The 24328-nt window shown below is 43.1% G+C and overlaps 1 protein-coding gene across 6 annotated transcripts in view; it reads right to left on the bottom strand.

The window, feature by feature from the left end:
• Positions 1-14252: 14252 nt before the first annotated feature.
• Positions 14253-24328, bottom strand: part of LOC140739908 (uncharacterized) — a 35149-nt gene continuing 25073 nt past the window's right edge. For 5 of the 6 annotated variants that reach the window (XR_012101768.1, XR_012101769.1, XM_073068570.1 and 2 more), the window contains 2 exons: positions 22062-22592; positions 14253-20412 (listed from right to left, as the gene is read on the bottom strand). Coding sequence is in view for 4 of the 6 variants with exons in the window: in XM_073068570.1 (XP_072924671.1) it covers positions 22406-22592 (187 nt within the window). In the remaining 2 variants the exon portion in view is untranslated. The remainder of the gene's footprint in view (positions 20413-22061; positions 22593-24328) is intronic. The other variant, XM_073068569.1, reaches the window with a different exon arrangement.

Here is a 24328-nt window from a genome sequence, read left to right as displayed (position 1 = left end):
CAGCATTTGCCCCTGTGGTGAACTAGATATACCTGTCTGACTGCTCCTGTGGCTCCTCCCAAGACCCTGCTGACTACCCCTGTGGCTCCTCCCACAGACCCCTGTATAAAGGCGACTGTGGCCTGCTGCTCTCCCTCATTTTCCCCAGGATGTAGTGTTGTTCTTCAGTCAATAAAAGCCGATATCTCACTACCTAAGTCTCGGCGTGAGTTATTGATGGTGCATCAATTTTATTGACTGAAAGTTACAACATGGAAACCGCTTTACGCCCAGAACGCCTAGACTTGGACCCCCGAGTCGGTGGAGCAGCTCTTGCCTTTGAACACTGGCTGGTGTGCTTCCAATCGTACTTAGAGGAGGTTCGTGCCACCGACTCGGCTGTTCGGCACAAACTTCTCTTCTCGAGGGTCGCCCCAAAAGTTTATTCGTTCATCAGGGACATATCCACCTACGAGGAGGCGCTTGCCGCCCTCCAAAGACAGTACCTGCGGCCAGTAAATCCAGTTTATGCACGGCACCGCTTGGCAACGCGAAAACAGCGGCCTACGGAGTCGACTGCTGAATTTCTCCGCGAGTTACAGACCCTAGCGCGGGCCTGCGACTGCAAAGCGCTCACAGCGGAACAGCATAAGGAACTCTTGGTCCGAGACGCTTTTGTGACTGGGGTTCGGTCAGTGTGTATCCGCCAGCGGCTGCTGGAAAAAGCTGATCTTACCTTACGCTCCGCGATAGAGACGGCCAGTTCGATAGAGGCTGCGCAACTGTACGCCGAAGAAGTCCAACCGAGCCATTCCCCGGTTCCGAGCGAATTCGTCAACGCCGCTGCCAGTCGCGGTATCTCAAACCCCACGAATTCGCCAGGTATGAAACTCTGTTACTTTTGTGGGCTTCGGAAACATGCCCGGGAAAGCTGTCCGGCGCGCGAAGCGACCTGTTATTGATGCACCATCAATAACTCACGCCGAGACTTAGGTAGTGAGATATCGGCTTTTATTGACTGAAGAACAACACTACATCCTGGGGAAAATGAGGGAGAGCAGCAGTCGCCTTTATACAGGGGTCTGTGGGAGGAGCCACAGGGGTAGTCAGCAGGGTCTTGGGAGGAGCCACAGGAGCAGTCAGACAGGTATATCTAGTTCACCACAGCCCCATAGCCTTCTATCCTGGGAGATTCAAATGTTGTGTAGATACTTTTAAAATGCTGTAATTGACTTTTGCTTCCCCCACTCTCTCAGGCAGTATATTCTAGGTACTCACCACCCTCTAGGTGAAAAAGGTCCCCCTCAGGTTCCCCCTAAATATTTTACCTTGAATCCTTTTAAGTTTTATCTATACTCGATCTGGGAAAAGTTTGTTGTATTCTATCCAATACTTACTTCTCATAATTTTATCTACCTCAGTCATGCCAACTTTTAACCTCACCCACTCCGGGAAAAGCAGATCTTGCCTCTCCAATCTTTCCTAATAATTTAAATGCTCCAATCATGTCACTGTGATAAAAGGATGTTTAAATGTTTTAAGCTTCTGCATTTCAAAAGTTTACTTTCAGCCCTTCATGTACTTTTGTATCTTTTGTTCCCTTTCTTCTCCTTCCCTATAGGACTTGCCTCATCCAATCGGAGTCCATGTGTCACAGTCACATGGACTGAAACCAGTCTATATGAACCTTGCACACTCTGCCATTAACAGCTTCCTGGCAAGTTTTATTAACCAGGATGCTATTGAGAAACCTACCCCAATCTATTTGTTACAGCTGTTCCATTACTCATTGAGTTTGGCCTTCTTCATGGGGAAGCAGCTGTATAGCCAAATTTAACTTTATTTTTCTTGTAAAGCCTTTGTATTTACCAAAGTTGTTGGTTTAGTGAGGATAGATAGTTTCCTGTTATGCAAGTACTGGTTCTGTTATGCCTTCCTGCTTTATTCATTGCAAATTTAACCATTACAAATGACAGCTGTGGTTTCTAATTGAAACTCCTCACCAGCCGTCCGGTAGTGTAGTGGCATCTGCACCGGATTCAGGGCGAGTGGTCCCGGGTTCGAATCCCGCGTTCCGTCCGTGCTGGGCTGAGCGCGAGCTAGCAACCCGGCCTCGTGAAATAAAACAGACAGATGCGAAAGAAATGGCAAGGTTGCCTGCCGTCATGCCACAAGGTGCGGAAGGGAACAACAACCAGACCTTCCTCTCAAAGAGTTCCTTTTCTCTAGATTGTACTATCGGAACATCCCAAAGGACTTCATCCGTCATAATGATGTAGTCTGTATCTGTGGTGAACTACATATACCTGTCTGGACATGCCCCCTGATGACTGCTCCTGTGGCTCCTCCCACAGATCCCTGTATAAAGGTGATGGAGGTCTGAGCCCGGCCTCTCAGTCTCCAGGATGTAGTATGGTGGTCAATCACTGCTCGTTCCTTCTTCCAGTCAATAAAAGCCGATACCTCGCTTTTACGTCTCAGAGTGAGTTATTGATGGTGCATCAGTATCCCTGTACCATTACCCAACCACTACTAATTATCCCTGATACCCATGCTACCTTCACTTTAGTAAGGACTTTGTGATCTTTTAATAAAAATCCAAGCATTTCTATGCGGAGCTGGTTGTGGACAACAGGAGGAGTGGGGACAGGCTAACCCCTATTGACATCTGGGGTGAACAGATGAGAGGGTGAACAGCTTTAATTCCTCGGCATAAACATTACCGAGGATCTCACATGGTCTGTACATACTGGCTGTGAGGTGAAAAAGGCACAACAGCGTCTCTTTCACCTCATTCAGTTGGCTGACTGGCTGCATCACTGCCTGGTATGGAAACTGTACCTCCCTTAATCGCAGGACTCTGCAGAGAGTGGTGTGGACAGCCCAGCGCATCTGTAGATGTGAACTTCCCACTATTCAGGACATTTACAAAGACAGGTGTGTAAAGAGGGCTTGAAGGAACATTGGGGACCCGAGTCACCCCAACCATAAACTGTTCCAGTTGCTCCCATCCGGGAAACGGTACCGCAGCATAAAAGCCAGGACCAACAGGCTCTGGGACAGCTTCTTCCACCAGGCCATCAGACTGCTTAAATCATGCTGACACAGCTGTATTTCTATGTTATATTGACTATGCTGTTGTACATAATATTTACTATAAATGACTATAAATTGCACATTGAACATTTAGACAGAGATATAAAGATTTTTACTCCTCATGTATATGAAGGATGTAAGTACTAAAGTCAATTCAATGTGGACCACAGTCCTGAGACCAATATATTTATGTAGCTTGTCATTACTTCATTTGTGGCCATATACTTGTCCTCTACCTGCAGTATTTGTGATTTTACTTTTGAACTATCAGGGAGCAACTGTGTCCGTGACAACTGGCTTTCATGACCTTTTCAGCTCTTGTAACATTTTCTTACCGCTCCCTGTAGGCACCCCATCCTCACTAGGTTGTAAAGGATAGACTCCAAATGACACAAAACTGTAAAACTGGAGTTGCAGAATGAGAGCTCGTTATACACCCTGTCTAATTTTTCATTAGAAATGAAAACAAAACACAGCTTTAATAAAAACGAGAACCAATTTCCAAAAACAAAACTGTTGATCTAATGAAAATGCAATCTCGTTTGCACTTCAAGGAAGAATAAAGATGTGTAGATCCAAAAATTTGGTGTTGGGTTAATTAATACCAATTTGGTTTCAATTGTAAATGAGCATTAAATGCTATAAAAGTCCTCTTCAGGTTATGAACACTCAACTTATGAACATCCCATATTTTGTCATTAGTATTGGTTCACCATTGTCACATGTACCAAGATGCAGTGAAACACTTGTCTTGCATACTGTCTACACAGATACAATCATTAGACAGGGCTAGCATAATGCAAAACAGTAAAAATGCAGAATAAAGTGTAAAAGCTACTGAAAAAGTGCAGTGCCGGGAAACGATGAATTCAAGATCATAATAGCGTGGCCAAGAGTTTATGGGCAAGTTTTCTGGGAAACCAGTGGGATGGAAGGGGATGGGCATGCCACTGCCCACAATCAGAATCAGGTTTAATATCACCGGTATAAATTTGTTGTCTTTGAAGCAGCAGTATAATGCATTGCAGCAGGATTATCCGAAAGGAGCTGCGAACGACGGTAAATATATACTGTATATTGTACGAGCTAGTGTTCACGGATTCAGTGTCCATTTAGAATCCGGCTGGCAGAGGGGAAGAAGCTGTTCCTGAATTGTTGAGTATGCACACCTTCAGGCTCCTGTACCTTTTTCCTGATGGCAGCAATGAGAACAAGGCATGACCTTGGTGCTGGGGGTCATAAGAATATAAGAAATAGGAGCAGGAGTCTGCTCCGCCATTCAATGAGATCATGGCTCATCCTTAACGCCACCTTTTTGAAGCATCACACCTTGAAGATGCTATGGAGGCTCAAGCCCATGACGGAGCTGACTGAGTTCACAACCTTCTGTAGCTTCTTTAGATTTCCCCAACTCCCCACTTGAGACGGTGAAGCAGCCTGTTAGAATGCTCTCCATGGTACATCTGTAGAAATTTGTGAGTGGCGTAGCAAATCTTCTCAAACTCCTAACGAAATCTAGCTGCAGTCATACCTTCTTTGCAGCTGCATTGAAATGCTGGTAGTAAAGGGCATTTCTGCTTGTATTCCCTCCTCAATCCCACCCCCCCACCACCCATCCCCAACACACAACAATTAGGGACTGGGTCGAGTCAAGCTGAGCCGGGAGAACAGAGCCAAATCACTGGCTCAGTTTCCAATTCAGTGAGGCCCCGCTGACGGCCGCTCTTCCCGTGCCTGCTCGCTCTCACGTTGTAGCTGCCTCTGCAGTCCTCTCCGGGACACTCATTCCAAGCTGGGAGCAATTCGAGTCGCAAACAGTCCTCAGGGAGAGAACCTTGCTGTAACCCGGCCTACGCCATGAAACACTATAATGGGTTGAATGATAGGTTGGATAGGAACTCCATGCGGGGGAAATCCAAAGGAAGCAGACTCTGTATGTTTATTAACAAAGGCTGGTGCACAAGCTCTTCAATAGTTAGCAGACAGTGCTCTGAGGCAATTGAAAATCTTGCAATTAAATGCTGGCCACATTACATGCCCCCACCAGCGCTAACGCCAAGGACAGGGGTGGGGTGTGGGTTGGGTGACACCATATCAGAGCATGTTACTGCTGCAATGTACATAGTCATGAGCAGCGAAAATGTTGTTCTTTTTCTAACACAGTGCATTCAACATTCATAACATAATTTTTTCCAGGCCATTGTGGTTTTAGCTAATAGTTTACAGAGACTCTTTGTTTGCAGATGAATGGAAAATTGTATAAATATATAATAGAGTAAGCACAAAGAATAAGTCCAATTATTTAAAATGGGGTAGTGAAATATTTGATGCCTACTTGAATTAGGAAAGGCGGTGAAAATGTCAAAATGGACTAACATCGAACATAGAAATCTACGACACATTACAGGCCCTTCAGCCCACAATGTTGTGCCGACTGTGTAACCTACTCTAGAGACTGCCCAGAATTTCCCTAGTCTCTATTTTTCTAAGCTCCATGTACCTATCCAAGAGGGTCTTAAAAGACCTTGTATCCGCTTCCACGCACCCACCTCTCTCTGTGTGAAAAACTTACCCCTGACATCCCCTCAGTACCTATTTCCAAGCACCTGAAAACTATGCCCCCTCGTGTTAGCCATTTCAGCCCTGGGAAAAAGCCTCCGGCTATCCACACGATCAATGCCCCTCATCATCGTATACTCCTCTATCAGGTCATCTCTCATCCTCCGTTGCTCCAAGGAGAAAATAGGTTCACTCAACCTATTTTCATAAGGCACACTCTTCAATCCAGGCAACATCTTTGTAAATCTCCTCTGCACTTTCTCCTATAGTATCCACATCCTTCCTGTAGCGTGGTGACTAAGAACCGTGATTTTGCAAAGAAAAAACACGCACAAAATGCAAACTGCTGATTTTGCAAAGATTGCAAAACATCATGACATTCAGATTTTCATCTCCTCCCCATTCCCTTACAGACGTCATTCCCTTTCAGATGCCTGACCTACCTCCGGCTGATCCTGGCAGTATCTCTGTCAGCTCACTGAAACCGTGTCAATAAATTATATTTAACATACAGTATATTTTGTAGATATGATTATGGAAGTGCTTCATAAATGATTTAAGCTGTTAAAAGGAAATGGTGAGAGGAAAAAAAGATCTAGTTTTCATGGCGCAAGATACGGGAATTCAGAACCAGAATATAAAAGAAAGGGACTGAATGGCCTACTGCTGTTCCTTTCTAAGAGCATTGAACTCAATAGAAGATACTAAAATAGGTGGTCAAAAGCCTTGCCAAAAAAAAATGGGTTTAGAGCAGAGAAATAGAGAAGGAGGTTGCAGGGTATGGGTCCAGGCAAGGGACAAATTCTATTGAACATTGTGGGCATGTTACGTTAGTGCCAGAATGTTTGGTGACTCTTAGACTGCCCCTAGCACACCCTGAGGTGGTGTTGGGTGTTAATGCCAACAACATTATGTTTCTATGTACATAAATCGGAATCTGAATCAAATAGCAGAAGGCACAGACACACATAGGTGTATATGTGGAGAAACGCACCCTGTGGTTAGAGAGGTGTATGGTACACAGCGAACATGGAGACAGGAAGCTGAGAGGACACGATGGCAACTGAACACCAGGAAGAGAACCTTAATATGTGATACTGCTGGTCTGGGTGCTGGCACAAGTTAGCAAACACAGGGACCAACGGGCAGTAGAAACTAGTTCAGTTTTATGGAGGACGAAGGAAGGTGAAGATGTTACCACAATGGAGTTGGGTGGCGAGATCGAGGATTAACTCAACAACAATGAAAACATGGGCACATTTCCAAGCCAGATTGGCGTGCAGCTTGGATGGGAACCTGCGGGAGGTGGCGTTGCCTCGTGTCCTTCTCAGTGGTAGAGGTTTTGAATTTGAGGGATGCCGTTAGTGTAGCCTGTGCAAGGTAATCACAGTTACTTACCTTCCTAGGAAAAAGCTTCAGTGGTTGATTGGTATAGAGGTAAAGGTGAATGACATTAAAGTAGTGGAGGTGAGTAGTCATGGTGACAGAGTGGATCACGGAATCAGAAGTTCAATGGTACATTCAATGTCAGAGAAATGTATACAATATACACCCTGAAATTCTTTTTCTTTGCGAACATCCACGAAAGCAGAGAAGTGCCCCAAAGAATGAATGACATTTAAACATTAGAACCCCAAAAGCCCCCCCCCCCCCAGCTCCCCCCTCCCATGCCTAAGCAACAGCAAGGCAACGACCCTCCCCACCAGCAAAAAAGCATGGGCACTCAAATGTGCAAGCAATCATCAATAAAGGCACAAACTTGTAGTACGCCAAAGACTACTCGTTCACCGGGTAGTTCGACATACCACAGCTCTCTCTCTCCCTAGTAAGACATAACACACAGTCCCAGTGGTTCAGTTCATCTCGGGCAGCAGAGTGGCTAGCAGTGTAACAGCAATCACTAACGGGTTCATAATTCCTGCCGCTGTCTGTAAAGAGTTTGTATATTCTCCCTGCGATCCTGTGGATTTCCTCTGGGTGCTCTGGGAGATTTTGACTCTGTCAATCATCCTGCCCTTTGGTGGGTACTGTCCAAAATTGGGTGCCCGGAGAAGTACCTCAAGATCCTGCAGCTCTAACACAATGATACGAGTGCAACAGTCATCAGCAACAGCGGCTCTGAAACAGAACCTTTTGAAGTTGAGACCAGGGCTGCATCATTGCCCCAACTCCGCCACTTTCATTGCAGCCATTTTTCACCTCACAGGCCAAGGCCTCCATCAAGGAGACCAGATTCTCTTTGGGACAGATGAGGGGCTCTTTAACCTTAAAAGGTTCAAGGCAAAGAGCAAGGAGTCCACTACTTCCACTGTGGAGTTCCAATATGCAGACGACAACACCCTCGTAGCTCACTCCGAGGAGGATCTGCAGTGTATGATGGATGCTTTTGCTGGGGCATACCAGCTCCTGGGATTTGACCTAAACATCAAGAAAACCCATGTCCTGCACCAATCTGCTCCAAATCAAACTCCCAAACCTCCAACCATCCAAGTTGACAACATCCCTCTGGAGAACACTCATAATTTCCCATACCTTGGCAACCTTCTTTCTTCAAGAGCCAACACTGAACTTGAAATAAATCTCTGAATAGGCTGTGTGAGTGGGGCTTTTGTCAGATTGAGAAAGAGGGTTTTTGAAGTTTGGGATATCAAGACTAACACTAAGCTTCTGGTCTGTAAAGCTATAGTCCTCCCCTGCTTGCATATGGCACGGAATCATGGACAGCATACAGCAGGCACATAAAATCCCTAGAAACTTATCATCAAAGATGCCTCCGAAAGATTCTGAGAGTCAGCTGAAAGAACAGGCGTACTAACTCCAGCATCCTGGAGGAAGCTAACATTAACTCCTTAGCCAAGATCGTCACTCAACCCCAATTGTGACTGGTCGGCCACGTCACCCGTGTGCCTGACTCCCGTCTCCCTAAACAACTCCTGCTCAGCCAACTCAGGATGCAAAGCGCACTTCAGGAGGGCAGAAAGAGCAGTTCAAAGACAATATTAAGAGCCAACTGAGGAAGTGGCACATCAACCGGAATGGATGGGATTAGCACAGGATAGGGAAAGCTGGAGAAGGGCCATCTATGAGGGGACTGCACAGACAGAAAAAATACCTCCATCTTACCACTAAGGCTAAGTGGATTCAACGTAAGGAGAAATAGGGAAAGGCCCAACCAACTACATCCACCACCACCTCAATGACCTATGCCTGCCAACACCGCAAAGGGACTTGTGGATCGTGGATCAGCCTCTTCAGTCATCTCAAGACCCACAAGTGACCAGATCAACCAGCAGGAGAAGAATCATACTTGACTACGAGTGATCGCTGATGATGATGGTTTCCTCGTATGGGTTAGGGTTACTAAGTTGTCAGCATGCTATGTTGATGATGCTTGCAGACTGGCCCCAGCACATCCTCGGGCTGTGCTGGTTGTTAATGCAAAAGGCGCATTTCTCTGTGTGTTTTGACGTACATGTGACAAGTGCAGCTGATCTTTTAATTTTAAAAGGAGGAGTCAGGGAGAGGTAATGGAATTTAGGTTGAACATGTAGAACTTGAAGTCAGGGACAAAAGACAATGGTCATCTCGGAATGTAACCAGAAACAATTACAGCTCTCCCCATAAAGGATGTTGGTTAAGGCATATAAAAAATTAGCATCAGAGATGTCAAGAGAGATGGCGGTGAGATACCCGACTAGAGCAGAGGTTCCCAACATTTTTAATGCTATGGACCCCTACCATTGACCAAGGGGTCCATGGACCCCAGGTTGGGAACCCCGGGTCTAGACTCAGCAAAAGAGAGGGAGCTGGGTGCTGTGGGAAAGAAAGCCACTGCAGATACTCTCTGGCTGTGAGTACATAAACTAGGACAAGAATAGGTGAAGATACTTGCACTCAGCTCAACCATAAAGGAGGAGTGACCATTGTGATGGCCTTGGAGGACATCACTAGTGATTTTCAAAGTCCAGGAAAGTATTATGACAGGGGCACAAGAACTTTTTTACAGGAAAGACGAAATCTATTTACAAGGCAACAATATGCCAAGAGGATCTCAGAAAGCAAATAAAGACTGATGGTGTGGAAAGGAGGCAGGTTTAAAGAAATTTTCAAAAAGTGAGAGGGAATAATAGTAAATAGGGGTGGTACCAAACCCTTTGAAGAAATTACTTACCACTAAAATTTCAAAGATCAAAGTAAAAATGATCAGAGAACACATGTATCACCATATACAATCCTGATATTCTTTTTTCTGTGGGCACACTCAGCAAATCTATAGAATAGTAACTGTAAACAGGATCAATGAAGGATCAAGTAGACCATAGAAGATGACAAACTGTGCAAGTGCAAATCTAAATAAACAGTAATAAGTAATGAGAGACTTGACCTTTGCAATGGGCAACTTTGTTTGCTCTATCATCTGTTTTACACATTAATCTCTCCACACATCAAATCAATGCTTGCTGACCTTCATTGTCTTTAGTTAATCAATGCCACATTATAATTTCCATCCTTGTTTTCACATTTCTACAGGGCCTTTTACTCATCCTTCTTCCTCCTCCAGTCGCCTCATCCTGAGATATTTGTGCTCCCACCGTCATCCATCCTACTGGAAGTTAGAGAAATCGACGCTTATGCCATTGAGCTTGAGGCTACCCAGATGGAATATGAGGTGTTGCTCCTCCATCCTGAGTTCGGCCCCATCATGACAGTAGAGGAGGCCATGGACAGACATGTCAGAGTAGGAATGGGAAGTTGAATTGAAATGGGGTGGCTACTGGGAGATCCTGCCTTTTGCAGTGGATAGGTAAGGTGCTCGCCAAAGTTGTCCCCCCCAACATGCTCTGGATCTCACCAATGTAAAGGAGGCCACACCAGGAGCATCGGATACAATAGATGCAGAATCTCTTCTTGTGTTCAGAATCATTGTGAATATGGTTGAAAGATAGTCAAAACAAAATGGTAAAAGCTGCAAATAGATTGAAACGTACGCCAGTCATTTGTCATTTCATTCCCATGCCAGACCACACCCCATGCAGGCTCCTTGCTGGTGATGGAGAAACACTGGAACATTGTTTTCTGACACTTGGCTCCACCAGCATGCAAGCATAGATGCCGGGGCCTGGTAAACATTATCCAAGTACTGGGCTTGAATCACTTGTCAAACTTGCTCCAGCAAAATGCAAATTCCTTTCAAGTCTTGTGACCAAAACTGTATAGGATATACATAGATTAATCTGAATTAAATGCAGGGTGTGGTTGGGGGTGGGAATAATATGCGTGGAAGCTCAGTCCTCTGTGAAATGGAACCTAATTTTAAATGATAGTTTTTAATATTATAACCTGAAGTCTCTTGTTTATGCACAACTGTTCAGAATACATTTTCGACATATTTTGTACTAAGAGGAAATCTGCAGATTAGATACTGGAAATGTGAGCAACAGACACAAAATGGTGGAGGAACTCAGCAGGCCAGGCAGCATCTGTGGAAAAGAACAAACAGTCAGAGATCCTTCATCAGGACTGGAGAAAAAGCTGAGGAGTAGATTTTAAAGGTGGGGGGAAGGAAAGAGAGAGAGAAGCGCTAGGTGATGGGTGAAACCTGGAGGGAGGGGGATGAAGAGCTGGGAAGTTGATTGCAGAAAGAGACAGGAGACTATGGAAGAAAGAAAAATTGGGGGGGGGGGGGAAGGAGCACCAGAGGGAGGCGATGGGTTGTCAAGGAGATAAGGTAAGGAAGGGAAATGGGGGGAGGGGTGGCTGGGGGTATTACAGAAAGTTTGAGAAATCAGTGTTCATGTCATCAGGTTGGAGGCTACCCAAACAGAATATAAGGTGTTGTTCCTCCAACTGAAGTGTGGTCTCACCACAACAGTAGAGGAGGTCATGGACTGACCTATCGGAATGGGGCTGGGAAGTGGAAATAAAATGGGTGGCGGAAGGAGCGAGGATGCTCAGTGAAGCTGTCTCTCAATCTACATCGGGTCTCACTGACATACAGGAGGCCACAGTGGGAGCACCAGATACAGTAAAATAACTCCAACAGACTCATAGGTGAAGTGTCGCCTCACCTGGAAGGACGGTTTGGGGCCCTGAATGGTGGTGAGGGAGGAGGTGTAGGAGCAAGTGAAGCACTTGTTCTGCCTGCCAGGAGGGAGATCAGCCGGGAGGGACAAATGGACAAGGGGGTCGCGAAGGGAGCGATCCCTGCGGAAAGCAGAAAGTGGCGGGTGGGGGGGGGGGGGAAGGGAAAGATGGGATCCTGTTGGAGGTGGCGGAAGTTATGGAGAACTATGTGCTGGTGGCGGAGGCTGCTGGGGTGGGAGTTGAGGACAAGAGGAACCCTATCCCTGGTAGGGTGGCGAGAGGATGGGGTGAGAGCAGATGTGCGTGAAATGGAAGAGTTGCGGTTGAGGGAGGAGGTGGAGCCCCTTTCTTTGAAAAAGGAGGACATCTCCTTCATTCTAGAATGAAACGTCTCATCCTGAGGCATATGTGTTTTGTAACATTCTGTTTCTCTTGGCTAATCTAATTTGAATGGAGAAAATGATGCCAGTGCCTGCAATTGTGGATGCTCTTTCAGGAATTTCCCTGACTTATGGAAAATATTTTGGTTTTTTTAAATGTGGAATGGCTACACACCAGATCTTTTTTTCCCAATGGAGAGGAGATCTGTCTAATGTATCTGGAAAGTCAGGTTGTGGTGCACAAACTTAGCCAAATACGGACTGGCCATGTGCGTGCACCCCTACATTTGCCACCTGTGTCCCTCCTTCAGCACCCCCATCTCAGCCCCCTTTTCTCAGCTGCTCACCTCGGTATCCTCTCTTTCCTCCCCTCCGTACTCTAGCTCCTTCCGGCTCATATGTCATACAAACGATAAAATATCGCTATATGATTGCTATTAATCGGGGTAACGGTTTACATCTTGAGACACCAAACGCAGAGTGCCGTACTTTACCTTTCAAACAAGTTATTTGCATCCTCGGGTCGCAACGTGGAATTCATCAACTCAAACCACATGACTACTGGTTTATTTCATTACAAACCAATATAAATGTTCACATTTAGGCATGTCATTAGATGTTTATGTGTGTTGCTTTTCAAAGAAGTTCCTAGTTCAAAACTTGAACAAATAATCGGGTGGGGAAGCCCAACATTCATTGGTTGTTCACTTTCACACCTTGCGGCGCATCGGGCGGCTTTTTTTTTGCCGTTTCCGTAGCATTTTAAGAGTTTTTTTTTAAAAAAGGCCGAGTTGCTAACTCGGCGCTCAACCCAGCACGGATGGGCAGCCATCAGATTCGAACTCGAAACATTCGCCTCGAACGTCCAGTGCTGAAACCACACCACCACTCACAATCCTTTTAAAACCTTTCACTTTTCTTGTTTTGCACTTCTGGGCTGTTACTTCGGTCCTTTCGCATACTCTCATTCCAATCGACACCTTGCTTCTGTCCCCTCGCATATAGGCTGTTCATCTCCAACACGTGGCTAGCTGAGTGACCTGCTTCCATTCACTCTCTCTCCGATTTATTAATTACACCGAGCTCATAGCAGTTCGAAATAACTATTCAACCAGAGCTGGTCTCACAATTTTCTTGTTCAGTACAAACAAGTTACTGCCAAATACACCTACAATAGACCTGGATGTAGATGCATTGTGTACAACGTTTTTATGATCCTCCTCCCCATTATATTACATTTATTCTCTATTTAGGGATACGGCCTAGCAACAGGTCCTTCACCGAGGCCACACCGGCCAGTTATACCTCTGTGACCAAGTACCCTTCTAAAGCGCGCGCCTTTAGAACGTGGGAGGGAACTGCCGGGGGGGGTGGGGGAACGTACAAACTCCCCACAGACAGCGGTGGGAATTGAACCCACAGTCACTTGCCAATCTCAGACAGGGAATTTAATCTGTATGCACTGCTAGCATTAACAACAACGACCATAAAGTTCCCACAACGTTGCAAACATAAAAGTTTGCTAAAATTCATTTGGGAAGGAGGGGGAAAACCCCCTTTAGCTAGTTTGGCCTAAATGAGACCCCATTGCTTTGGACTCCTGCTGTCTGTCTCTTAGTTGCCCCAAAATCCTATTGCTGCTTTTGCCAGTGATCACCATGATGAAAGAAATTAATGAAAATATGAAAAGTGAGGGTTGTAATTTTGAAGTCAGTCGATTAGGAGAAGGGGTTGCTGTAAAATTCAATACAAGCATGACTGCGATTAAGGGAGGCCGATTCATAAAAGGGAGGGGACAAATGAGGAAACAGTCTTATGATCCAGCGTCAAAGAGAATAATCAAATGTCCAGGAATCTGATGACGAACAAGGGACTTATTTGATTTTCTAAAAAAAGTTACCTAAATAAAAAGGCATTAAAAAAACATGCCATACATGAACACTACTTTCATGTACTTTCGGTCCTTGGGAACCCATTCACCATTTTAGATATAATCCAAGAATCATATTCAAATCTGAGGGCTAGTGGCTGAAGTCAGTTACAGTTATTTGCTGTATGTGCTAACCCCAAAAATTACTCCAACAATCCCAGTATTGAAACTGCTCTTACCTGGATGGGAATAAAAAATACTGAACAGTCGGTGACCAGACAACATTCATTTGAAATATTTTATTGGAGGGTTAAAAAGTGTCCAGCATTACATTTATAACATTAATGTCAATTCTGTACATAAGTGCATGTGGGAACCAAGCGACACATCCACTAATAAGTGGGATTACAAGTGTCAGCCAGATATGACATTGTGGAACACAAACAAATTACAAAGTAAAACGCAAGTCTACACAATATTATATCAAAGCAAATTTTATATATAGTAAATAGAAACACATCTCAATAATAGACATGCTATCCTAGAAGTATTTCTTTCACCATATATCTTTAAGTATGAACATAAAAATTGTACCAAAACATGCGAAGAATTAGATCAGAATTTTAAAAATGTTCTTGGGAAACACCCATAAATGTGATAAACCATTGTAATATTTTATTCCCTTAAGACTTCCCTGTCCCCACATAACAATCAATTTAAGCCTTTTTCACAGCACTGTGCAAACCAAAGCTATTGAATCAGGTAAATATGTTTATAGAGCAGGTGAACATAGAGGTGTGATATGAAAGTAACAGTTCTACTCTGAAGTTGTAATTCCACATTCTTGTCTACCTCAAAACAAGGGCATTGAAATAGCTTGTGTTCTCATTAATTATATTGCGCCAAAGAGCTGAGCAATTGTTTATTTTCTAAGATAATTCAGTCCATTTAAAAAAAGCCTCAATAATGAGAGGGGGATTTCTAAACCATTGCTAGAATTTTATGCTCAGGGGTGAAATCAGGCAGGTTAAAAGCAAAAACATACCATACCATACCCTATTAGATCTGGGTCGTTCCTTTTAAACACACAATACTCAAGCTCTGAAAAGCAAGGGTTTGAACCACAGTGCCCTTTAAATAGGCAGATCATGGGTCCAATGACATTGAGTTCTGGCAGCAATGTTAACCCTGGGCTTAGCAACAATGCAAAGGTACTGCTGGCAATCTCAACTGGTTATATTCCTCTATTGCTCTCCTGGCGAACAGAAGATAATTATTTTAAAACAAAACATATCAAAAGAGTTACGCCGCATAAGCTTGGTTTTTACCAAGCAATAGAAGTAAAGATTTTATATGAGCCGATGACATTTCCCATAAATAATTGCTCCAAAACAACACTGCTGTTGTATTCCGAACAACACAATAACCCCACTGGGCCTTTCAGATGAATGAGGAAGAACAACAAGGTTAATAACCGAGGGATTAATAACTTAGAAACAAACCTGCAACAGCATAAAATAGCTTAATACCTCTCTAATTGGCATATGCAAAGTCACAAAGCTAAATCAAATGGGTTTCCACCCCAACTTCTAAACATACGAAATTTAAGTAGCTTTGGACAAATCCTTTTTGTTTGGAATAACTGGATTTCTGCCAAAAAGGAATTCAGACTGTTGTTATTGTCACATTTAAAAAAGTAGTTCCATTTCCAGCTTTGGCAGCTGACTGGGTAAACATTGGTTAAAATAACACACATGAAATCCCTGCTTGTGGTTTTCTGACTCTCCCCGTACTGCAGTTAACAAGATGTGAAAGAATGGTCAAGATGTACTGTGTGACTGTAGAAATGCCATGAATCAAAATGAGGTCAATCTCTAAAATTTCAGCAAGGAAGGAAACGGATCTCTTACTATAGAAAATTTACCCAAAAGGTATGCACATAAACACGGAAGCATGGTGGTCAGCACAACGTTTTACAGTACCAGTGATCCAGGTTCAAATCCTGCTGCTGCCCGTAAGGACTCTATGTTCTCCCCGTGACTGTGTGGGTTTCCTCCGGGTGCTCCGGTTTCCTCCCACAGTCCAAAGAACTGCCGGCTGGTTGGTTAACTGGTCACTGTAAATTGTTCCACAATTGGGCTAGAGTTGATTCGGGGGCTGCTGGGGCGGCTTGGCTTGAAGGGACAGAAGGGCCTATTCCATGCTTCATTTTGATAAAATAAAAATAAACTGCGTTTGGGCATTGTATTAAATAACAGCAAAGAGCACCCCAGCAAGGCCAGGAGTAAAATACAGAGCAAATGATCCAAAGGGCAAGTCCAAAATTCATTATGGCAGGATGGAGGTTCTGTGGTTCAGTTACTTTTCTAGCTAACAGTAGAGCCACAAGGGAAGGAGAATCACGAAGAACGTGATGCACAGCAACCCCATCACCAGATATAATGAGGGGAAAATGCGAATCAATGTTGCAAAGTAAATGGATCAGAAGTTGAAGGCTGAAACCCAGGCAAATATACAAATGGGACTCTGACAAAAATACAGTGAACTAATGTCAGAAATTTTGTGTGTGTGTGTTCGCGCGCGCGCTCACTCCTCAAAAACAAGGCAATGGATTGAATTCCAATCCAGCGATCTTTGGGAAGGAGATACACTGACACGGAGTCTACACATTCCGGGCATTCCGGTTTCCTTCCAGATCCCAAAAATGAACTCACTGGTTATTTGGCCTTGCAAACTATCCTCTGGTGTGGGTAATTGGGGAAAAGAGTTGGGGGGGGGATGGGGTGCAGTGGAATAAGTGGGGGGGGGGGTGTAAGGAGTGTGATTGGTGTGCTCCCTTAGGGGTCCGCATAGACAGAATGACCTCCTTTCCCAATCTAAAACACAGCAGCTGAGATTATTTATAAATTGATCACAATCCAAAACAGAAGTAAACAGAACAAATAAAGCACAAATGTAAGAGTCTAACTTAAACGCCAATGAAATAATCAGAGAAGTACATAACGAAGTGTTAAATGCCTTTTGGAGATGAGGCCATTGCCAACCCATCCCCTTTCAAAAATCACTTGAAAAGCAATTATTGTAATATGCCCGAAATAGCAGGATAACAAAGCATATTATAAAGGTTTCCGTGTAAAGCTAAAATTCTTAGGAATTCAAAGCAATTTATGCATGTTAGTCCACAAATCTTGATAATCTTGTACAACATGCAACTCTTAAGATATATCAAGCTAAAAATTGCAAACTAAACCACATACGTTCTACAAAATCATTCTTCTGGTATTAAATTCTGCATGCACAAAATATTAAATTAATCTCTATAGATATAAAAATCTGGATTTAAAAAAATAATTTGCAAATACCTGTTATGAAGTTTATTTTATCAACCATGTGGGTGCACTGGAGATGGGATTAGTTCATATATTTGTTTTGTGGACAAGAATGGTATAAATCAATGTTGTGTTAGAAGCCTTGGTTGTTTTTCTCTTTAAAACCCCCCCCACAAAATACACGTTTCTCCTCTTCACAGTCTCAACATTCAATTAATAAGACAGCTGTCAAGATCTGTTCATTGTACATTTCTAAATTGCAGTCAGTATTGTAGGTTTTGCAGCTAGGATGAAATCTTTATATTTGACTCTTCAGTTATCCAAAACTACATTAAAAAATTCTAAGTGAAACTTATAAAAACAAGGATCCCGCAGATGCTGAATGAAGGATCTCAACCTGAAACGTCCACTCCATAGATCCTGCCTGACCTATCGAATTCCCCCACCATTCTTTGCGTGCTTTGTCGAAGCGAAACTTAATATATTGCATCTAAAAGAAAAGGAAACACATGAAGCTGGAAACATAAGGTAGCTTCTTAACTCTAATCCATCTGAAATCCTGTGAGTTTCAAATTAGATCTCTGACTAACATTAAAACAGCAATCGGTTGAAGTAGGATAAGCCGGCTAACGCTGGTCAGTGGCATTCAGCTAATTTGTAGCTTTATTTAAAATTTTCAGCTCACTGTGTAGGATACAATAAAAGCTAAGCTACCATTATAATTTAGTTCATTCTGTAGAAGGACATAATCCAACACCAAACGTGAACAGATAGAAACAATCCAAAGATAAACGCCAGTGATGGGCTTGGCCACTATATTTCTAGCAAGCGACTCAATTCAAATCCCGTTATCTTTGGGAAATGAAATTTCATAATTGGATAAAAACAAGAAATCTGTTATATTACTTAATCTGCAATATGATTAAACTTCAAAGTACACCCTGTCACTGATCCTGATCTTTGCAAATTAATTTCCACCTTTCAATGAAAGGTTTCATTAATCTAGTCCCAGAGGAAGAAATCTAACAACATTGTCCCAGTTGGGAAGGACTATCTGATACCAAGAGGATAAACTTCAGCCATTGACAAAAAGGAGTCATTTTCCTTTCACTCCATTTTTTTCAATCAAGACAAAAAATCGTGCTTCTGACAAATTAACACTCAGCTTTTTTGCCAAAACTTAGGTGGGTTGTAAAAAATATGCCTGAAGAAAGAAAGGCCTGGATAGATAAGTGCACAAAAAGCTGGAGGAACTCAGTAGGTCAGGCAGCATCTACAGGAGGAAATGGACAGTCAACTTTCTGGGTTGACACCCTTCATCTGTCTCTAGCCTGGATGGATAGACTAGTCAATAACTATCTCAGCGTTATGCAAAGATCAAGGAATACCACTCCAGTTAAATAACTGGTTCCATTGCTAACCCAAAAGATCCAAACAATAAGAAAGGATACCTTTGAAGATCTAATGATGGCAAATTATAACAGTCCTGTCCTGGCCAAAAGAAAAGATATCTCACCACCTTGGTGATGTCTTGAGCATAATCCCACTTCAACAGTCACACTGGTAGAGCTCTTCAACACCCAATATACTTGGGGCCAACTAAGTAGAATTAGCAGTTTTGATCTTGTGTCTTGCCCCACTCCATGGTGATCACCAACACAAAAGAGTGTGGTGGATGTGACCCACTAATAGAGATCTCAAAACTGCAAAATGGGTCATTTTACACTTACCATCAAGTGAACCACCTTGATGTGAACAGTAGCATCCTACAGTGCCTTGGCACAGCGACCTGGGAAATTATTATCCTGTCCGTCCATTACTAGTGAAGAAAACTGAACCAAGGTCTTTCAACTTTTACACTCTTTGTCCCACACCCAAACAGTATCACAGTGTTTAAGCAGTAAAATACAAAGTACCCAGAAACTGTATGCAATTGAAGGAAAAGATTTATAGTGCTGGGACATACATCACATCATCTGTTTTGAAAGTTTTTAAGAAAACATCAAAGAGAAAACTTTTGACAATATTTGGTGCCAAACTTGTATATGAAACAGCCAAAAATAGCATTAAAACACTCAGTCACAAAAACAATGGAAATTCTATACTGGAAGTATGAAACTCTCCTAAGAGAGGCTTCACACTGTAGTTATTTATTGGCAATTCGTTTTATTAACGGTGATACTAGTACCTTCCAGTATTAAATTAGCACAACTCTGAAGGAACTTGCAGGAAATACTTTAGTTTGACAGTTCACATCATAACAGGAGTGCAAATAGCAAGTCTGACAGCCTGGAGATATTGCACAGCCATTTTTGGACTAGGGTCTGTATAGTGTTTGTTAATCTAGTAAAGGGCCGTTAGGTTGTGGATGAGTTCCAAAACTACAGCAAACAAGTTCTTGGTCAAGAAAATGTTTAACTATCCAAAGGCAACTGAAACAAAAGTGGACTTCTGATTAAGCAAGGGGGAGAAACAAACCGGTACTATGTGAGGCTATTATTAAGACAAATGCCATAAAAATCAACCCAATGACTTTCTGGGTTATGGCTACAATAATAGGGCCTGGCTACAAGGAACTGCTACAGAGGGCACCATGCAAATCATACAGTAACGAGTCAACTTCAGAAGGGAAAAAAAAACCGCACAAACAAAAATACAGTTGATTTTGGAACCAGAGCATCATATCATCATGGTAACTATAAATAATAGTTTCTTTTGTGCAAGCCTGCCTTTATACTTGCAAAAAAAAAAAAAGGGGGGGGGGAAGGAAAAGTAAAACCACTGGGCCCCAAATTCACTAATAATCATAATGCATACTGCTGAACTTTCAACTCTGAAGCATGAGAAATTGGTGTCTGCCTTTCTACATACAGGCCATGGTCCAGGGAAACTTAAGTTAACAAAGACTCACTGAACTGCATTGACAATGCACTGTAGTTGTCACCAGGATTTATGAACATGCCCTTTTCATTCACTAATCTGCTGCTGAGGACTTTGTTATGATCTTGAATGTGCAGGATCATTTCTTCCCGTGCCTCACTGGAGTATGGACACTGCATACAGTTATATCGACCCCTGGTGTGTTCCCATTCAATTCTGCTATTGGCTGACTGAGCTGCAGAAAGACAACAAACAGTGCTTAACTTAACATTTAGTGTCCATATGACGTACCCAAAGTCCATCTTTAAAATACAATGCATTTCACGACAATCCTCAGTCAGTAAATCAGAAAGGGTACGTTAGATATCAAGGATAAACACAGCCTAATATTTTGCAAGGTAACACACAAGAACATTGATCAATTGCAAAGGGAGACTCACTTTAACATGACAATTCAGCTATAAAAGTCAATGAAATGTACTGAATAAATCTTTATCATGAAAGTGACTACAAAATTATAATCAATAAAAACCTTTATCCAGGAATTAAATGGTTTGAATCCAATTTTCTTCTGAAATGTTGTAACAGAAGATGCTGAATACAGTCAAGTGTCAGATGTTCAGCAGAAATCAATGAAATAGGGACATACAGCATGGAAAAAGGCCTTCCAGCCCACTGGTCCATGCCAGATTCCCACTTCAGCTATTTCGATTTGCCCAGGTTTGGAACATATTCGTCTAAACCTTTCCTATCCATGTACGTGTCTAAGTACTTTTTAAATGTTAATGTATCTGCCTCAACCACTTCCTCCAACAGCTCATTCCATCTGGGTGGAAAAGTTTCCCCACGGGTTCCGATTAAATCTCTCCTCTCTCAAGTTAAACCTATGCTGTCTAGTTCTTGATTCTCCAATACTGGGAAAAAGGACTGTGGTCATTCACTCTATCTATGCCCCTTATTTTATTATTATTTTTTTTAAATGAACATCTCTAAGCTCACTTCTCATTTTCCTATGCTCCTATGAAAAAGTCCTAACCGGCTCAGCCTCTCTTCAATCCCTTGAGTATGGGCAACATTCTCAAATCTTTACTCGACACTCCTTCCAGTTTAATGGCATCTTTACTATACCAGGGTGAATAAAACTGAACACAATATTCCAACTGAAAAAATATTAATTTTATTTCACCCTCTATAGATGCTGCCTGACCTGGTATGTACTGCCAATCCATGCTTTTAATGTAAAATTTCCATCACAAGACACAAGGATCTCTGCCTTAAATGTACCCAACTACCTGTGGTATCAAATTCCACAAATTCATCATCCTCTGGCTAAAGAAATTTCTCCACATCTGTTTTAAATGGACACCCCTCTATCCTGAGGCTGTGCCCTCTTGTCCTAGACTCCCCCACCATGGGAAACATCCTTTCCACATCTACTCTGTCTAGGCTTTCAACATTCAAGTTTCAACGGGATCCTTCTAAGTCCAGCCAGTAGAGAATGTGATCCATTTCTCTTCGTCCTGATGAAGGGTCTCGGCCCGAAACGTTGACAGTGCTTCTCCTTATAGATGCTGCCTGGCCTGCTGCGTTCCACCAGCATTTTGTGTGTGTTGTTTCTATTTCTCTTGTATTCTTCATAATAAACAGTTCCTTCCCACAAAACCACCAACAAAAAAAGCTGGGGGGTCTAACTATGCAGTTAGGACGTGGGGGGAGAAAAAGCAAACATGTTTTTTTTAAATTAAAGAAATACTCTGATAAATTGAGTTCAGATTTTTTTTTTAAAAACAAAACACAAGCAAAGTAAATTCAAAGCCAAGAATTGAGAACAAAATTAGAAGTTTTCTTTGATAAACTGTCACCTAACATTAAAATGAACCTTACCGGTAGTCTTCCTCCAGACTGCATTGGAGAATGGCAGGCTTTCGGAAGGAACGTACGATCCAAGACGTGGCTGCGTGGCACTTTGAGGGAGGCCAAAAGGTGTTGGGTGTATGTATGGAATGAAGGGGGCAGGCACTGCAGCATGCCCCTGGCTAGGAAACCTTAGGCTGGGTGTGGCAAAGAGTGATGGCTCCAGCAGTGAAAATGCATGTGGCGTTGCAGAAACTAATGGCATTGTATTTAATGAAGTGTGCAGACTTGGTAAGGTACTTGGGAGTAGGGTGACCGGCTTTGAACTGGGGGCAGTACTAACAATGTCCTCATTGCCGTCCTTTTCCAGCTGCCTAATGACACTTTGAAATTTCACCGGCTCCACTGGGGGCTGCTCGTTTAACCCGTACATCGGGCTCACTTGCAGACAAAGGGCTGGGACACTGCTTCTCCACCACGTTATTCACTTCACTACAGCACACATGCTGATGTTTGTAAAAAGACTGAGGTTTATGAAATCGTCCTTTACACGTCACACATCTGTAAAGCAAAACATTTCAAAGTTTAATCTCTCATTGCAAGCACACTTCACTTCAAACTGCATTTTTTAAAAAGCTTCAGACTGCAGGGTTAAGCCCTCTTCCAAGGGGACAAGGATGATAATTCAGTGCAATACAGGAGTGCCATCACGTTAAAAGGGCTGTCTTTTGGATTAGATAATAAAGAGGGGCCTTGTCTGCTTCTCATTGGACATAAAAGGCTCCTAATTTCAGGAGGGCTTCAACAGGACGATATTGCTCAGGGCAGGTCACTTATTTCATTGCTGTTTGTGAGGTGGTATTGCATGAATACTGGCTGGCTTGCTACCCCTCAAAATGTAGGCTCCGTCGCAATAAGTCAGCTCTCAGATGCTATATGAAGGTTACTATCAGGCAGTACTAAATCACAGCAACTGGACTTGCCGTGCTGTCCAGAAGATGTTTCGCCACTCATCCGAGAGGCTTCTTCAGTTCTGATCCACGGTGGGTAGTCTTCCGGTTTTAAACTGAGTTATTTAAAGGTTCTCGATTGGACATGGCATCAAAGGTTACGGGGAGAAGGCCAGGAGCTGGGGTTGAGGAGGAGATAGGAAAAAAAGGATCAGCCATGATTGAATGGCGGAGCAGATTCGATGGGCCAGATGGCCTAATTCTGCTCCTATGTCTTATGGTCTAATCACACAAGGGTTGTAGAGATAATGAGAGGGTCATTAGTCTCACCTTTGCATGAATGGAGGTGTGAACTGTTGTGGAGCCGCCGGGGGTAGAGAAGCTAGGATTGCATTGTAAGTAACTGATAGGTGGTCGTGCTTCTTTACTCAATTGCTAAGTGCCATCTGGTAACAACCTCTAGATGACGTTCAGGACTAATTATAATAAACTAGGGGACATTGCCTCAAGATTCAGAAGAGAGGATTTAGGATGGAAATGAGGAGAAACTGTTTTTCCCAGAGAGTGGTGAATCTGTGGAATTCTCTGGCCAGGGAAGCAGTTGAGGCTTCTTCACTAAATATATTTAAGATACAGTTAGGTAGGTTTTTACTTACTAGGGGAATTAAGGGTTATGGGGAAAAGGCAGGTAGATGGAGCTGAGTTTACGGACAGATCATCAATGATCTTATTGAATGGCGGGCAGGCTCGATGGGCCGGATGGCCTACTCCTGCTCCTATTTCTTATGTTCTAATTGCACAACAAAGGAGAAAAGATCTGTAACCAGGTGAAGAGCAAGTGGTGCTTTTGTGCACATGTTCTGTGATACTCTTCTGAGAAGTCAAATTGTAAACAATTCCATTTTTCGGGGGGGGGGGGGGAGACAACATGGATACATTATGTGCAGTGACTTAACCAAACTGCACCCTGGGGTGCATGACACTTAGTTGAGGCTGGATCCCAAATTCACAGCAATCCAATCCAGATTAACAATGGCATCAGCAGGCAGATTCCACAGTCAAAACCTGCTTTACTGCAGGTGCTCAGTACACTTTAGGACACTGGACTTCCCAACTTTTTCCCTTGTAAGAACAAGTGAAAGGGCCAAATTCTGGATTTTCTGCACAGGAACAAGCTTAACTAAATTCCGGATTATATTTATTTTTTGGGACGACAAAATGATGTACCCTGCCAAGTGGGGAAAATTTCAAACTTGAACTAAGTTGTAAATTTTTTTTTGCAACATCATAGTGGGTCGTGACCTTAAGGTTGGGAACTTCTGTTGCAAAATAGTTCATCATTGGAAA

Source organism: Hemitrygon akajei, chromosome 16, assembly GCF_048418815.1.
Source record: "Hemitrygon akajei chromosome 16, sHemAka1.3, whole genome shotgun sequence".
NCBI lineage: Eukaryota > Metazoa > Chordata > Chondrichthyes > Myliobatiformes > Dasyatidae > Hemitrygon > Hemitrygon akajei.
This window is presented reverse-complemented; position numbering and strand designations above follow the sequence as displayed.